The sequence below is a fragment of the Lissotriton helveticus genome, unplaced genomic scaffold (genome assembly GCF_964261635.1).
Source record: "Lissotriton helveticus unplaced genomic scaffold, aLisHel1.1 SCAFFOLD_787, whole genome shotgun sequence".
Taxonomy (NCBI): Eukaryota; Metazoa; Chordata; class Amphibia; order Caudata; family Salamandridae; genus Lissotriton; species Lissotriton helveticus.
The window spans coordinates 108,505-126,732 of NW_027611911.1; the positions used below are offsets into that span (position 1 = coordinate 108,505).

The 18,228-nt window shown below is 44.6% G+C and overlaps 1 protein-coding gene across 1 annotated transcript in view; it reads left to right on the plus strand.

The window, feature by feature from the left end:
- LOC144807242 (acetylcholine receptor subunit gamma-like) overlaps nt 1-18,228 on the plus strand; it is a gene marked incomplete at its 5' end in the record, with an annotated part of 101,393 nt that overhangs the window by 73,823 nt on the left and 9,342 nt on the right. Inside the window, 5 exons of the mRNA XM_078673094.1 lie at nt 4,760-4,863; nt 7,468-7,668; nt 12,002-12,116; nt 13,904-14,018; nt 14,675-14,909. Of these exons, the coding sequence (XP_078529220.1) occupies nt 4,760-4,863; nt 7,468-7,668; nt 12,002-12,116; nt 13,904-14,018; nt 14,675-14,909 (770 nt within the window). The remainder of the gene's footprint in view (nt 1-4,759; nt 4,864-7,467; nt 7,669-12,001; nt 12,117-13,903; nt 14,019-14,674; nt 14,910-18,228) is intronic.

Sequence of the window (18,228 nt, forward strand, 5' to 3'; positions counted from 1 at the left end):
TGATCTCTTAGCGTGCTTGAGTAAGCGGGAAAGAGAAGCTCTTGGCAAGCATCGTTAGCGGTCAGTGTGATCTCTTAGAGTGCTTGAGTAAGAGGGAAAGAGAAGCTCTTTGGCAATCATCGTTAGCGGTCAGTGTGATCTCTTAGAGTGCTTGAATAAGCGGGAAAGAGAAGCTCTTTGGCAATCATCGTTAGCTGTCAGTGTGATCTTAGCGTGCTTGAGTAAGCGGGAAAGAGAAGCTCTTTGGCAATCATCGTTAGCGGTCAGTGTGATCTCTTAGAGTGCTTGAAGAAGCGGGAAAGAGAAGTTCTTTGGTAATTATCGTTAGCTGTCAGTGTGATCTTAGCGTGCTTGAGTAAGCGGGAAAAAGAAGCTCTTTGGCAATCATCGTTAGTGGTCAGTGTGATCTCTTAGAGTGCTTGAAGAAGCGGGAAAGAGAAGCTCTTTGGTGATCATTGTTAGCGGTCAGTGTGATCTCTTAGGGTGCTTGAGTAAGCGGGAAAGAGAAGCTCTTTGGCAATCATCGCTAGCGGTCAGTGTGATCTCTTAGAGTGCTTGAGTAAGCGGGAAGGAGAAGCTCTTTGGCAATCATCGTTAGCGGTCAGTGTGATCTCTTAGAGTGCTTGAAGAAGCGGGAAAGAGAAGCTCTTTGGCAATCATCGTTAGCGGTCAGTGTGACCTCTTAGAGTGCTTGAGTAAGCGGGAAAGAGAAGCTCTTTGGCAATCATCGTTAGCGGTCAGTGTGATCTCTTAGAGTGCTTGAGTAAGCGGGTAAGAGAAGCTCTTTGGCAATCATCGTTAGCGGTCAGTGTGATCTCTTAGAGTGCTTGAGTAAGCGGGTAAGAGAAGCTCTATGGCAATCATCGTTAGCGGTCAGTGTGATCTCTTAGAGTGCTTGAGTAAGCGGGAAAGAGAAGTTCTTTGGCAATCATCGTTAGCGGTCAGTGTGATCTCTTACCGTGCTTGAGTAAGCGGGAAAGAGAAGCTCTTTGGCAATCATCGTTAGCGGTCAGTGTGATCTCTTAGCGTGCTTGAAGAAGCGGGAAAGAGAAGCTCTTTGGTGATCATCGTTAGCGGTCAGTGTGATCTCTTAGGGTGCTTGAGTAAGCGGGAAAGAGAAGCTCTTTGGCAATCATCGTTAGCGGTCAGTGTGATCTCTTAGAGTGCTTGAGTAAGCGGGAAAGAGAAGCTCTTTGGCAATCATCGCTAGCGGTCAGTGTGATCTCTTAGAGTGCTTGAAGAAGCAGGAAAGAGGAGCTCTTTGGCAATCATCGCTAGCGGTCAGTGTGACCTCTTACCGTGCTTGAGTAAGCGGGAAAGAGAAGCTCTTTGGCAATCATCGTTAGCGGTCAGTGTGATCTCTTAGCGTGCTTGAGTAAGCGGGAAAGAGAAGCTCTTGGCAAGCATCGTTAGCGGTCAGTGTGATCTCTTAGAGTGCTTGAGTAAGCGGGAAAGAGAAGCTCTTTGGCAATCATCGTTAGCGGTCAGTGTGATCTCTTAGAGTGCTTGAGTAAGCGGGAAAGAGAAGCTCTTTGGCAATCATCGTTAGCTGTCAGTGTGATCTTAGCGTGCTTGAGTAAGCGGGAAAGAGAAGCTCTTTGGTGATCATCGTTAGCGGTCAGTGTGATCTCTTAGGGTGCTTGAGTAAGCTCTTTGGCAATCATCGTTAGCGGTCAGTGTGATCTCTTAGAGTGCTTGAGTAAGCAGGTAAGAGAAGCTCTTTGGAAATCATCGTTAGCGGTCAGTGTGATCTCTTAGAGTGCTTGAGTAAGCGGGAAAGAGAAGCTCTTTGGCAATCATCGTTAGCGGTCAGTGTGATCTCTTAGAGTGCTTGAGTAAGCGGGAAAGAGAAGTTCTTTGGCAATCATCGTTAGCGGTCAGTGTGATCTCTTAGAGTGCTTGAGTAAGCGGGAAAGAGAAGTTCTTTGGCAATCATCGTTAGCGGTCAGTGTGATCTCTTAGAGTGCTTGAGTAAGCGGGAAAGAGAAGTTCTTTGGCAATCATCGTTAGCGGTCAGTGTGATCTCTTAGGGTGCTTGAGTAAGCAGGAAAGAGGACCTCTTTGGCAATCATCGTTAGCGGTCAGTGTGACCTCTTACCGTGCTTGAGTAAGCGGGAAAGAGAAGCTCTTTGGCAATCATCGTTAGCGGTCAGTGTGATCTCTTACCGTGCTTGAGTAAGCAGGAAAGAGGAGCTCTTTGTCAATCATCGCTAGCGGTCAGTGTGACCTCTTACCGTGCTTGAGTAAGCGGGAAAGAGAAGCTCTTTGGCAATCATCGTTAGCGGTCAGTGTGATCTCTTAGCGTGCTTGAGTAAGCGGGAAAGAGGACCTCTTTGGCAATCATCGTTAGCGGTCAGTGTGACCTCTTACCGTGCTTGAGTAAGCGGGAAAGAGAAGCTCTTTGGCAATCATCGTTAGCGGTCAGTGTGATCTCTTAGCGTGCTTGAGTAAGCGGGAAGGAGAAGCTCTTTGGTGATCATCGTTAGAGGTCAGTGTGAGCTCTTAGCGTGCTTGAGTGAGCGGGAAAGAGAAGCTCTTTGGCAATCATCGTTAGCGGTCAGTGTGATCTCTTAGCGTGCTTGAGTAAGCGGGAAAGAGGAGCTCTTTGGCAATCATCGTTAGCGGTCAGTGTGATCTCTTAGCGTGCTTGAGTAAGCGGGAAGGAGAAGCTCTTTGGTGATCATCGTTAGAGGTCAGTGTGAGCTCTTAGCGTGCTTGAGTGAGCGGGAAAGAGAAGCTCTTTGGCAATCATCGTTAGCGGTCAGTGTGATCTCTTAGCGTGCTTGAGTAAGCGGGAAGGAGAAGCTCTTTGGTGATCATCTTTAGAGGTCAGTGTGAGCTCTTAGCGTGCTTGAGTGAGCGGGAAAGAGAAGCTCTTTGGCGATCATCGCTAGCTGTCGGTCATCCTGAAATCTTAGCGTGCTTGAGTAAGCTCTTTGGCAATCATTGTTAGCTGTCGGTCATCCTGATCTCTTAGGGTGCTTACGGAAGTAGGAAAGAGAAGCTCTGACAATCATCGCTAGTGATAAAATTGTAGAGGATAGAGGTATTGGCGTGGTTCAGGTTGTCGTCTAGTAAGTTGGACGGCATGTGGTATATACATATACCCAAATAGAGGTACATGGCGGGATGCTATTGCATCGTGGTACCACCAAACCGCAGAGCGTGTTCTGGAGTTGTAACCAAGAACAGAAAGAGACAGGACTTGGCCCAGTTGACCCTCATACCAGAGACCAATGCAAACTGATGTAAAGTGTTCGCTATTGTAGCAGGGACGGAGTCAACATTGCAGGGATAAAAGCATGTCATCCGCAAATAACAACACTGCATGCAAGCTGTCGCATAATGGAATCCCCCACTGGCGACCCTGCGCATGAAGCACATGCGGCAGTGGTTCCATTGCCAGGGAGAATAGGAGCGGACACAGTGGGCAGCCTTGGTGGGTGCCCCTGTGTTTAGGCATCGGGTCCGAAATGAGTCGCCCAGTCCTGACCCTGCCTGTGAGGCCAGCGTACAATAGCTTGACGACGCATAGAAAACGGGTGCCTAGGCAGAAACGGGTGAGCACCTTGAACAGGTAGCGCCACTCCAGGGAGTCAAAAGCCTTCTGCAGGTCAAGTACCATGCATCCCGGCCAAGGCCACTGTGTCGGAGCATATTCAAGCACCGGCCATGCTTTGGCGGTACCACAACAGTGCCGTGCTAAGGCTCATATGGGATCCTTAGCAAGGCATCACCTTGGGACCGCCAAAGCGCGTTCGTGCATGGCATGGATTGTGAAGTCCATGCTGTGCAGGAATTGGGGGTGCATGCAGACAGGAAGGCACAGCATATGCCCCCCTGCATGCATCCCCTGGCCCTGAGGCAACAGGGGGCTTGTAGGGCCCCCTTAGTTTCTTCACCGCCACACTATTCATGGCAGGCTCACCGTCATGAAAACTGTGATGGTAAGGAAACTCGTAATATGCTTAGTGGTGCCACAGTGGCACTACCAACATATTGCAGGTTTCAGACCACTGCAAGACCGCCAGGGGTTGCTGAACCCTGGCAGTAGCATAACATAAACATATTTAAAAAAAATAATTCCAATGTTTAATAAACTTTTTTAATATTACTTACACGTTACCATAGGGAGATTTTGGATGGTGAACTTCATCTACTAGCAAATTTACCCTCATAAACTTTGCCCACCTAACTTTAGGGGGTGGAGACGTGTAGGTTTACACTTTGGAGTAAATCTACACTCTGAAATGGTGAATAGACATAAGTAGTATATTTACTACAAAGTGTAAGAGTAAATGTATATGTGCTGATTTATTGAAGTGTAAACTTACCTGTGTGATAGGCCTCAGAGTTGGTAGGTACCTGCAGGTGTTTCTGGGTCCTTTTCTCACACACTCTGCATCAACAAAGCGTGTGTGCTGGTGAAGACCTACAGAACACTCGGCCCCTGCTTCCAACCCTCGTCTCAGACGGTCCCTGTCTCCCTCCGTCTTACGTAGGTCTGCGTTTCTCACTCACATGGAGGCTTCTGGCCACAGTTACCTTATAGAGCGTTCCCCAAAGAATATTCCTGTAGTCCCTGATCACCTGGAAAGGCTCTATGCAGTGCACAGATGGACTCCCCTCAATTCAGGTTTGTTGCAACAGCCAGACTCCTGAACCGCTGCTCATCCTTGGTTTTGTTCCAGGTTTCATGGCCTATTTACCGCTTCCCAGCTAGAATCTTTGCTCAGTTTCTCCTTTTCGCTTCTTCCAGGTCCCAGACCTACAGCGCCAGTGAGATTGACATGCAGCTGACCCTGGATCCAGACTCACAGCTGCCCATCGAGTGGGTCGAGATAGACCCTGAAGCCTTCACAGGTGAGAGGCCAACCTCTGGACTTGTTCCACATTAGTTGGGTTTCCATTTCTGCAAGAGGGGCTTTTCATACAGCAAGGAGGGTTAATGAAGGTCACAGGGACTCTGAGAGGGTGGGATTGTAATGCAGAGACACCCCCCCCCCCCACACCAGCACTCACTCTGAGGTTGACAAATAAACTGAATTTGCCCACTGCTGAGTGACACCCTTTTTCGGTCGAGCATTCAAGACCTCTTGTAGATACTTTAGTATATACTTATATGTGTATGTACTTTATGGGCTCTGGACTTGCCTGCTTCCACTTAGGGACTTTTTTCTGTTCAATTTCCTCTATTTAACTGCCTTGATAGAAAACGACCAGTAGAGGTCAGTAAAACACCAGAATTGATTTCTGCTTGTTCAACTGCCTCCGTTTAAGTGCCTTGATAGAAAACGACCAGTAGAGATCAGTAAAATACCAGAACTGCTTACTGCTGGGGGACTTTCTTTTTTTTTCTTCTGGCACCCCAACTGCCTATATTTAACTTTCTTGATAGAAAACGACCAGCAGAAGTCAGTAAAATACCTGAATTGCTTACTGCTGGGGGACTGTCTTTTTTTTCTGGCAACTGTCTCTATTTAACTTGCTTGATAGAAAACGACCAGCAGAGGTCAGTAAAATACCAGAATCACAGCAGCATTCTCTAGATTCCAGTCCATACAAATTGTCTTCCGCGAGCACACGTAGACAACAATATTTTTTTCAAATCTAGTATTTTCAGTGATATGAGCACCGAAGGCTCTGATTTTATATTAAAAACAGAGCTTTGAACTGTACAATTTCCCGCTGAAAGGCAACATTTCTCTCCGTGTGTTCCCATACCTGACGTGTCACGCAGTTTGGTGCTTACTTTCCCTCCATTTTAAAGAACAGTAGATGTTTCAGCACCCAGGCTAATGTGCTGCGTAGGTAAATACATATAAGGTGCCAAAGGCAAGATTGATTGCATTAAATATGCTTGTCTAGGAGGTGTGGCCACAAGAACGTGACAAGGAGAGGGCAAGCACACAACAAACAAGCATCTTTCATCCTCATGGCCTCTCTGACCCTGACATTTATTCACCTTGGTCCAATCCATGTGTTATTAAAAGTTTTTTCTTTCTTTTGTTACTGTTTTACACTAAATGTCTCTCCAACGTATATATTTGTACTTAAGCTAGACTTTTCAATGCTCTACAAAACCTAAACAGGTGTTAAAGACATCTCATCGCTAAGAAGCCTAAATCCAGGGCACAGTCCATTCCTGTTTTAAGGCAGTGTTTGCAACTGGAAATAATACACCTTGATGTAGGCAAATCCCAAATCCCTCTTTTGGACACAGTCAACCCCTGCATTCATTTCCTGACACTAGATTAATCTGTGCAGCTATAAAGTGCTTTTTTTAACTGCATAGAAAATCCAGGATCCCCCTGCCCCCCCCCCGCTTTCCTGAATGTGCACAGAGAAGTCTGCAGATGGGCTGGTTCAACTTGTTTTAGAAGGAAGGATAGCAGGCATAGAGGGCATCAGGCTCTATTTTAACCAGGGATTGGATTTCTAATTTGAAAGAAACAGCCTTAAACTCTAACAGAGAGATGTCCTAAAGTGCAAGGCAAGGCCTCCCTCTCTCCCATACATCTGCCTATTAAGTGGTCAACAAAAATTTCAGAAACCCTATAGTGGACTGCCTTGTCATATCTTGTCATTCCTTGTCGTGCCTTATCATGCCTTGTCATGCCTTGTCATTCTTTGTCATGCCTTGTCAAGCCTTATCATGCCTTGCGTGCCTTGTCATGCCTTTTCATTCCTTGTAATGCCTTGCCATGCCTTGTCATATCTTGGCAAGCCTTGCCAAGCCTTATCATGCCTTGCATGCCTTGTCATGTCTTGTCATGCCTTTTCATTCCTTGTAATGCCTCGTCATGCCTTGTCATATCTTGGGATGTCTTGTCATGCCTTGTCATGCCTTGTCATACCTTGCCATGCCATGTCATTCCTTGTCATGCCATGTCATTCCTTGTCATGCCATGTCATTCCTTGTCATGCCATGTCATTCCTTGTCATGCCTTATCATGCCTTGTCATATCTTGTCATTCCTTGTCATGCCTTGTCATGCCTTGTCATACCTTGCCATGCCATTCCTTGCCATGCCTTGGCATGCCTTGTCATACCTTGCCATGCCTTGTCATACCTTGCCATGCCTTGTCATTCCTTTGTATGCCTTGTCATTCCTTGTCATGCCTTGTCATGCCTTGCCATGCATTGTCATACCTTGCCATGCCTTGTCATTCCTTGGCATGCCTTGTCATTCCTTGGCATACCTTGTCATACCTTGCCATGCATTGTCATACCTTGCCATGCCTTGTCATTCCTTGGCATGCCTTGTCATTCCTTGGCATACCTTGTCATACCTTGCCATGCCTTGTCATTCCTTGGCATACCTTGTCATACCTTGCCATGCCTTGTCATGCCTTGCCAGTCCTTGGCATGCCTTGTCATATCTTGTCATGTCTTGTCATGCCTTGGCATGTCTATTTGCTGGATTTCCCTTCTGTGTCCTTCTAACACTCCTGTCCACCCTTGCAGAGAACGGCGAGTGGGCCATAAAGCACCGCCCGGCCAAGAAGGTCATCAACAAAAACTTCTCCCCCGACGACCTGGAGTACCAGGAGATCCTCTTCAACCTGATCATCCAGAGGAAGCCCCTGTTCTACATCATCAACATCATCGTGCCGTGCGTGCTCATCTCCTCCCTCGTGGTGCTCGTCTTCTTCCTGCCCGCCAAAGGTGAGTGTGTCCACTGGACAATCAGATGCCATGACCTTTCTTCCAAGAGCCGTTCACCAAGGTGACTGGATGAATCTTAATTTTTTTAAGCTTAACGGCGATAAAACTGAGGTGTTAATATTGGGCCGGCATCATGACTTATGGTCTTCTACACATTGGCCCATGGAAATGGGCTTACTCCCTTGTCCATCAGATCATGTACGTAACCTAGGTTTCGTGATTGATAAAACTTTGACAATGCAAAACCAAGTCAACAAGGTCTCGGCCACATGTTTTGTCATTTTACGGTGGCTAAAGAAAATTCTGTGGATGTTGCCTGAAGACTCTCAAAAATCCGTAGTTCATGCGCTCATAACCTCACGGCTAGACTACGGAAACATTCTTTTCTTAGGGGCAAAGAAAGATGTAATAGGGCGATTGCAATTAGTGCAAAATGCAGCGGCGAGATTGTTGTGTAAACTACCTCGCTCTAGCCATATTTCAGGTCCCCTACGTAATCTTCATTGGCTCAAAATAGATAGCCGTATTAAATTTAAGACACTTACCTACATGTTTAAAATCAAAACGGACCAGGCCCCCCACTATCTTAAGTCCCTTGTTCCTACTCATGTCCCCTCCCGGAACCTGAGATCTGCCCACTTGGCCTTTTTTGTAGTGCCTAAAATTAGGCTAACCAGAATGGAAGATCTTTCGCTCTGCTTGGTCCTACTTTGTGGAACTCCCTGCCATTTCACATACAAACTGAAACGAATTTTGTGAAATTTCGCAGAGCTACTAAAACCTGGCTTTTTAATCAGTAATTCCCTTGCAGTTTAGACGGAGATGTAATGGTACCTGCTTGTTTAGCGCCGGGAAACCCTTTGTGGGTAGCTGTTCGCGCTTAATAAATTTAAATAATAAATAAAATAAATAGCAGCATGGGGCTTCTACGGGGCCACTGTGACCAAAGAGTTGAAACCAAGGGCTTCACAGGAAGAGGCTCACTTGGGGCCAGATGTAGGAAGCCTAACACTGGTCGGTAACGGCCGAAATTACCGAATTTCGGTCGTTACCGACCGGTATTAGGCTTTTGAGATGTAGGTGGCCAATTTACGGATTCGGTAATTTACCAAATCGGTATTTTAAGGAATCGGTAAATTACCGATTCCTTAAAATACCAAATCAGTAAATTACCGAATCTGTAATGTAGGGAGCACTCAAATGAGTGCATTGCATGGTTAAGGATTCGGTATTTACCACCAACTAAAAGTTGGGGGTAAATATCGAAAACCTTTCGAAAAGCAAATTTGAGCTTTTCCAAAAGTGCCATGTGGCAGACATTCTGATTCGGTAATGCCCATTCATTCCCATGGGCCTCCAGGCCCTGGCATGATGATGGATTGTTGTATGTGGAAAGTCATGTCAATTTCCAGGAGAAATGCCGCTTTGGCCCTGAAGACTGATATATCCTCTTAGGAGTTTTGTATTATACGGCAGCTTCCCAGACAGTGCTAGTGGGTTGCTGACTGCTGCCAATTCCACATGCAGTGTGCACATCCCATGTGCACACTGCTTCTAAACCAGGCAGCCATTTTGGACTGGTACGGTGTATAGCTTAGTATTGTTTTACTGTTTCAAGATGGCCACCATGTAGTGTCCATGCTGGAAATGGAAAGCAATGATGCACTGTAAACAATAACATCCAGTGATGGCTTTTTAAGCACATGCCCCCACATTTATGCAGCAGCATTTTCCTCTGTTCTACTCCACTCTCCACCATTCTACAGCACTCCCCTCGACTCCATTCCACTCTAAACCACTCTACTCCAATTTACGCCATTGTTCTGTATGCCACTCCACTCCACACTATGCCACTCTTTGGCACTCTACGCCACTCTAATCTGCACCTCTCCACACAACTTTATGCCATTCCACTCCACTCTATCCTATGCAACTCCACTTTACTCTACTCTAAGACACTCTACTATGCACTACTCTACGCTACTTTTCTCCACACCACTCTTCTGTACATGCCACTGTATGCCACTCCACTGTATGCCACTCCACTGTATGCCACTCCATGCCACTAACATTTAGCCATGATGATCAGCAGCTCTGCTGCTATACAACATGGCTAAAAGACATTTGGAAAGCCAATTGCTCTCGCATAGGCGAGACCTATTGGATTTGGCAATGCTTGTTTACAAATGTTGGCAAAGTAAGATGCTCATCTGACACCTCATTTATGCCCCTGATGTCAGCATTATGGAGTGCTTGTCCCAGAAGATTCACCATAAAACTCAAAAGCACTGGCATACCAATAAGGATAACCATCCCTGGAGCTGGTGGATTTGATCTGCTCCAAGGTACCCATGTGTCCTACTCCTCTGCACGTCCTCCTGCTGCAGTCACAGGTGGTCATGGATGGAAAAGACAGCTGGCTCGCAAGTCGTGGTAGCAGTCAGTTCTGCTGCCACTCAAGGTGATGTTAAGCTGGAGAGGGGAGGGGTGTTCTTCCTCATATGACCTTTTTCCCAAACCAAAATGGCAGACTTTCAGAGAACTTTCCTTACTAGATGACCCAATCCAAAATGGGGAGTAGAAAAGCACAAAAAAAGCAAAATGGCAATGTGCCATAAAGCAGTTGAAGACTCATTTTTTATAACGCTTGGGCCCCTTTGTCGATATTTTTCCTCCAGTTTTTATTTTTTTCCAGCATTATCATCTAGAAATTCAAAAAATTGGTCCATCTTTTTCGATAACTTTTAGAAGATCATGGATTCTCTAATATTCCAGTTCATTCTTCACTCCTGAAGGGATACTTAGTACCTAGTACCTAGTACCTTTCTCCAGTAATCTTCAATCAAGTTTCACCTTGCCTGGATGTTTTTCGCTTTTTCCTCCTCTGTGAACCTTTCCAAGAGACACCATTTTTTTCCACGTACACTTGAAACATGTTAAGACAGTGGCTGTTGAAGGAGTCTCCTTTACCTCGTGCAAGCCAAGTCAACATACGACTTAGCTCTCTTCGTGTTCTCCTATTGACAAACTGTCAGGGAATAGGACCATTTTTCTTCTACCCATTGTCATTATTTTCTGCAGGTTCAGAGCCGCCCCATCAAAAATCTGTACGTCTATCGCACACTTTCAACCTCAAAGAGCGTCCCATCCTGAATGATTTCTTCCATTCAAAGCATGTTGTCCCATCCAAGTCTGGGTTTCTAAAGCTCCGAGGGCCCGATTCACAGAACTAACTTAAGACAAAATCCTAAACTTACTACCATTTTGGTCTTCACAGAAGGCACTTAACTCATATTCACAGAAGTCCTAACTGAGAAAAATCCTAACTTTAAGACTTTCGGTATTCACAGAAAGCATTTGCGAGTCCTAAAGTTAGGACTCCTAACTTCTGTGAATACCGAAATGAGTAAGTGCCTTCTGTGAATACCAAAATGGTAGTAAGTTTAGGATTTTGTCTTACGTTAGTTCTGTGAATCGGGCCCTGAATTCCTTTCCTGCAGAGTTTTGAACAAGGTTAGTTAATAAGCATCCCTCACTGAGTCCATCTTCTTCTCCAAGGATCACCACCTCTGAATGTCCACAATTACTTATTTTTGTGACTGGCCATCTCTACTGTCTATTCGGAGCTGTGAATGCTGTTGGTCAGTCTACCCTGCTCTGTCCATCTCTGCTCAGGGTGTGCCTTTCCTTGCTTTTTGGCCAGAGCCTAGGTTGGAAGCTCATAGTCGGGCCGGTGGTAGAAAAAATGGGGTTGTGTATGCGTGTGTTTAGACGTTTCACTGCAATATAGATAACTCCCTCATGACCTATATTTCTTTCATCAATGTAGAACTGAATTCAGCATGGGCTAAACGACAATATCATGACATCAACAAGATTCATAAGATAAAGTTGATTTTATCATTGTTTATTTGACTTCTTTTTTATTATTGAAGACATAGATATCAAATATTTATTTACTTTTTTTCTCCTTTTTTATATAAAACTATATTTGTATAAATATACATGCAAGCAAACAATGTTGGTACATACAATACAAGAATAAATACAATACACTATTTAAGCAAATAGCCCCTGAGTGATAAACCATACAAAAGAAAAATATTCAGACATCCTACAACAGATCCATCCAACCTCATACAACATTCGAAAACACATATATCTGGAGAGGAGGGAGACAAAAGATTACACAATCTCCACAACCATATAGGATAGATGTGTTCAGCAGAATCTGAACAATATTGGTCGACGCGTTTCGGCGGCATATAAAGGGTAGTTTCACTGTTCAGGATTTTTCCTTAATTCCCCATGTTTTTCCTTCTTGTCATTGCAGCTGGAGGTCAGAAGTGTACTGTGTCCATCTCTGTGCTCCTGGCACAGACTGTGTTCCTCTTTCTGATTGCTCAAAAGGTTCCAGAGACCTCCCTCAGCGTACCGCTCATTGGCAAGTAAGGACTGTGGCCTCTGGTCGCTGTGTGCATGCCGTGCTGATCTAGCGATATCTCTGATCTTTTTTTTTTTTTACTTTTTTTTATTGGCATTTTGTTATTTGAACAATACAGATCTCATTGGCAGACATATAGGCAATAACTCGTAGGACATTCATACACAATTCCATTATATCGGTGGTAAGTGGAGTAAATCTGTAGAGTCCATGTACCAATATTACTGAAGAACTTGGGGGGTGGTAACTCAGGAAAGGAGCATGGAGGCGCAGAGTGTGGGCAAATCAGGAAGGAGATGGGTCGGGTGACTTATGGGTCAGTGAGCCGTGCGATAATTGCGATATCTCTGATCTTAACCTGCATTGCCTTAGTTACTTCCCAACTCCACCCAGAGCACCTTCTGCACATTGCATTTTCATAGCACATTGATCAATGTAAACGCGACCCGGCAGAGGTTCCAAGACTTTAAACCCAGTTGTCTTTGTGATACTGCAACTTTCAGATGTAATTGTGAAAATATTACCAAACCCCACAGACATTTATAGGAATATTCTGCCCTTAGCCGTTACAATTCTATTAGGTGATTAGAATCCTCAGGAAGGCATCCCTATCTTGTGGATTCTAAGATTCTCAAGTTAGTACCACTTCTCTGTGAGATTCCACAATTTTCAGGTGAGCAGTGAATCTCTGTGAGATTCCAAGATTCCCAGGCTAGCCGTGTCTCTGTCAGATTCCAAAGGTCAAAGGTTAGTAGTGCTGCTCTTCAAGATTCTAAGATTCACTGGCGGACACTGGGGGGCTTGTTCACAAAGGTAAACTCACGCTTTTGTGTAAGGTTCAGATTTGTTAGATATTCACAAACTACGAGTGTAGCTGTGCATATGGCACCCTTACAACCGCTTTTATAATAACACTTTGGTTATTAACACTAATTAAAATCTGATTTAAATTGCTTTTCTTAATTTAACAGCAGCATGTAAGAAACGACCCAAGATATAGCGTACTAATGGCGTAAATAATAGCTAAAAAGAAAACTTGGTCTAGGCATCCAAAAGTTCTCACACTTGAGCATCGGTCTAAGAAATGTAATGTGCATGGAAAAAAATTAAGTACATCATTGTCTGTCAGGAGATATGTGGCAGGACAAAGGCCAGGTACATCTCAAAAGACCCACACTTTAGGGAAATAAAGCAGCTAGTGCGCAATGTCCATCCAAACTCTTGTAAGATGTTCACGCAATAATGATGAGACGAAGCTCAAATATGGTGATTCTCAGTGAATTCTGGGTTCTCCTTCTGACGTCTAAGATAGTTAGGTAACTTTCCTGTCTCTTACACAAGTTTCTGTGGCTACATTTACTAAGATGTCATCATGATGAGGTTGAATTAGTATCTCTATCAAAATCCCAAATTATCAAACACTGCAGGTTTGTTTGAGATATAAAGATGTTCTTTCATCAATTCCTGACCTCACAGAAATGTCAAGATTTCCAAGCTGGCATTCCCTTTTCCTATTAATTACCTGTTCAACATTCCATCATCTGTGATGTTCCAGGATTCTCAGGTGACCATTCTGTCCTCTAGTTGAGATTGTAAAACTGTCAGGTCAGCCTTCCTGCCTCTCTAAGATATTGTAAATGCCCCAAGGACCTCCTTACCCTGGAAACACGTCCAGTCCAGCCTCGAGTCCTTCCGGCTCTTTGCCTCATGCGGTGGAGCGAGGTCTGTTGACCGGTGCTCTGGTTTTACAGCTGCGATCTATAACTCAGCCTATAACTCCTCTCCTTGCAGGTACCTAATATTCGTCATGTCGGTGTCCACGCTGGTCGTCCTGAACTGCGTGATCGTCCTGAACGTCTCCCTGAGGACTCCGAACACACACAGCATGTCTGAAAAGATCAAGCGGGTAAGAGATACACACGTAGCGTGTTGTAATGCGATTTCTCTGTTGTGGTGAACACTCATGATTACAATTCTTAGATGAGGGAAGTCTGTCGCCGCAATGATGTATAATTCTACAGTTGACGCAAAGTAGTGTTAGGTGTGGGACTTTCCTACTCTGAAGAGCTTGTCCAAACACAAGTCATCCAGACTAAGGGTTAAGAAGGAGTGCATTGTAGAGCTTACAATAACTAACCATGCAGGCACAGCAAACAAAGGGAACCTTTTAGTGGTGACTAGATAGTCAGCAAACCCACTGTTTGTTCTATCATATTTTCTGTAACTTTGCTATGATTAGTGCTAGAGACAACAGAATTGTTTTGCTGCAGGTAATGATAAGGACCAGACTGGGCGCTGGAAGTTGCAATGTTCATTCAATTCTATATTTTCCATTTGAGCTATCTTAAATTATCATTACAAAGCTGTAGTATCTGGGTGCAATCTAGAGAGATAAGGACTATAGAGATGGAATGAGAGAGGAAGCCTGCAAGCGAAGCAGAGGATATTTTAGAAATGTGTCGGCATCAGCCAACAAGTGAGACGCGCACATTGTTCGGCCACCATGCTTGGAGTTGTATCCCTGTTTTTACTCCACTCTAATGCATGGCCTGGCCTCCCCAGGTGTTCCTGGAGGTGTTGCCTCATTACCTGGGCATGCACCTGGAGGCCTCCGATGACCCCTGGGACGCCCCCAGACCGCGTCGGCGGAGCTCCTTTGGGATCATGCTGAAGGCGGAGGAGTACGTCCTGAAGAAACCGCGGAGTGAGCTGATGTTCGAGAGGCAGAAGGAGAGGCACGGCTTCAAGAAGTCCTTCCTGGACAAGTACGGTAGGTCAGCAGCGTTCTATGTATTCAGTCGTTGACTGATCGTGCCCCATCACAGCAAGCCATTTGCACTAAAAATGAAGCACTGGCAAAGAATTAACAGAAATTTGCAATTTTATCAGCATCTAAAAAACACACAATGGCACAGTATTCATTATGAACAATATCTAACCAAAAACTATGAAATTCCAAGGAAGGATTAAGAAGATAAGTTTTTAAGTTTCCTCAAATACTCTCAGTTATTTGCCACGAAGGGATTTACTGACAGATCATTCTTTAACGGTGGAGGGTACCCCCTCTTAAAACAATCTCTAATGGACCAGAAATCTTAGGGACCTCTTGGTAAAGAGTCTTAACATTTGACTTGTGGCAATTATGACTATCTGAATTACACCTCTTTGAAGTATTCACAAAACTTTCCTACACAACCAGGTGTAACTCTGTTTGAGGGAACAAGCGCAGATGCGCGATAGCTACAAAGCAACGGCACTCAGTCATGTTTTCTTGAGGTACGTTATTTACAGAGTAAGATACTTCTGTTGAAGGCTGCAAAAGTAGGCACATTTTCAATTCAACTTCAGACATTCTCCCTCTATTTAAAGATATATTCATGTTAGTTTACTTCACAGCTCCTGGGTAATCTGTGGTGATTTCTTTTATTAAAGTAATTATGAAACTTGTAGCGCGTGCACTACAGGCCCAATAGTCTCCAGGTGCGACCACGAGGGGTACATGAGAGTGAGGAATTACAGATAGAAAGGCTTCAGTGCTTTCTAAAAGTCAGGATGGGAGGGTTCTTGAGCGGCGTGGGAGCTGGTTCCACAGGATAAATACAACCACAGAGAAGGGACTCCCCACATTGGTGGAGTTCACTGTTGTCCAGGTAGGAGTCAGAGGAGAGGTTAGCCCTCTCCGTCGTCTCCTGAGGTCCAACAGGAAGACGTCTCTGACAAACTCTTAACTTCCACAAGCTGGGCTAAACCAGTGAGTACATTGCCCACATTGGAGTCATTTGCTCACTTTCATTTCACATAATTAACCAAGGTTTGCCAACTTTGCAAATGTGTAACCTACACAGGTACAATTTACACCTTTTGACCTAGCGTAAGACAGTCTTAGATCTGGAAGAAACTCTCGTAAATTAGGAACTGAGATTTGAAGGACAACAGCGCAGATACGTAATAATAAGAACAACTATTTTGTAATGAAAAATAATTAGTAAGTCAAAAAAGATATTAGCATCAGTTATTCAACTCAGTAAGTGATATTTCTGGTAAATGCTCGGACGCGGCAGTCTCTCGATGGATCTAGGCCATGTAAATATTGACATAGATAACTGAAAAAGGCAGATGTGGGCAAACCATTTGATTTCCAATATACAATAGGTTAAAAAGCATTACCATGTATCCGGATTATTTTTCTGTTTTATGTAGTGTTTGTGTAGGATGTGTAACCAGATTATCTGTCAGGCCGGCTTTCCAAAGACCTGCAGATCCGGCAATACCCACCCGACTCTCACTGCTGGAGCTACCACACATGCTCTTGATGGCAGACTCATGGGTCAACACCCAGTCTTAACCAATCAAAGACACCATAGTCTTAGCAGGCCATTGTGCAATCAAAGCAGGGAGTGGAAAGTCCTAGGGGGTAAAGTAGTTCTAATCCACCCAAAGGGACCAATGTGCACAAAAGGGGCACTTCTAAATCTTTTGAATCACTTGATAAGTGAGATAGATCATTTATTTATTTATTTATTTATTTCAAAGGTTTTATATAGCGCTACTGGACCCAGGAGTATCAGAGCGCTTTACAGACAGATAAACATCAGGAGGCAAATTAAACCAATTACAAAGTGAGTAACAACTCGCAATGGGAAAAACTGTCTTTAGTTAGACGAGGGAATTGAGGAAAGAGAGTAATTAGGTATGAATGAGGGAGAAGGGGAACGGATGCGAGATAGGAGAGATAGGGGTAGAGGGAGAGGGGGGAGAAGAGGAAAGTGATAGAGAAGGGGTGGGTTGATGAGAATAGAAAACAGAGGACTGCATCATTATAGAGATGTTAGGTACCCCAATATTTGTTGAGAAGAAGCACCTTGAGTCTTTTTTTGAAGAGAGGGAAGGATGGGTTGCAGCGAAGGTCTTTGGGGAGAGAGTTCCAGATCGTAGGGGCATTACCAGAGAAAGCACGTGATTGTGTCTTTTTACATTTGAGTCTCGGGGGGATGAGAACAAGGGCATTGGTGCTTCTCAAGGACCTGGAGCAACCAGCTTTTTGTAGTTTGTCCGAGAGGTAAGAGGGGGTGTTTTGGTGAAGGGCTTTGCGAGTAATACAAGCCATCTTGAAGGTAGATCTACCTTCGATTGGGAGCCAGTTAAGGTTTTTGAGGTTAGGAGAAATGTGATCAAATCGTTTACAATCAGAGATAAGTCTGGCGGCCAGGTTGAGGACAGATTTAATTGGGGCAAGGTGGACTTTTGGGGTGCCTACAAGAGTGGGATTGCCATAGTCAATTCTGGAAAGTACTAGAGACTGGACAACAATTTTGAAGTCATCAGCTGGAATGAAAGGTTTGATTTTTTTAAGGTGGAGAAGGGAGAAGAGAGCACCTTTTGCAGCATTTTTAATGTGAGGGATGAGAGTGAGATTCTTATCAATGCTGATGCCCAGGGATTTGACAGAGTTAGAGGTGGAGAGGGAGCAGTTGAGTGCTTTGATATCATTGATCCAGAGTTGGATAGGCAGGGAACTATTTTTGGGAGTGAAAAGGATGATTTCAGTTTTTTTGGGATTCAGTTTGAGATGATTAAGATGGAACCAGGCTTGGACTTTGTTCAAGGTATCATTGAGGAGAAGAATGTCATGGTGGGATTTGATCTTGTAATAAAGTTGAGTGTCGTCAGCATAGAGGTGGTAATTGATATTAGCTTGTTTGAGAATAATGGTGAGTGGTTCCATGAATAGATTAAATAGGGTTGGGGAAAGGATAGAGCCTTGTGGGACCCCAAGTGAGACAGGTTGTGGTTTGGAGAGGCAGTGACTGAGTTTGATTTGTTGGGATCTATGTTGGAGATAAGAGGTGAACCATTGGTGAACAATGCCCTCAAGCCCAAAACGGTCTTTGAGAGTATTAAGAAGGGTAGGATGGTGGACAGTATCAAATGCAGCAGAGAGGTCAAGGAGGCTAAGGAGGGAGGGTTCGCCTTTGTCAAGAGAGGGATGGATATCATCTGTGATATTGAGCATGGTGGTTTCCGCGCTGCATCCTTTTCTGAAACCGGATTGGAAAACGTCGAGGAGATTGAATGAAGTGATATGTTTGTCTAACTGGGAGAGAACACATTTTTCA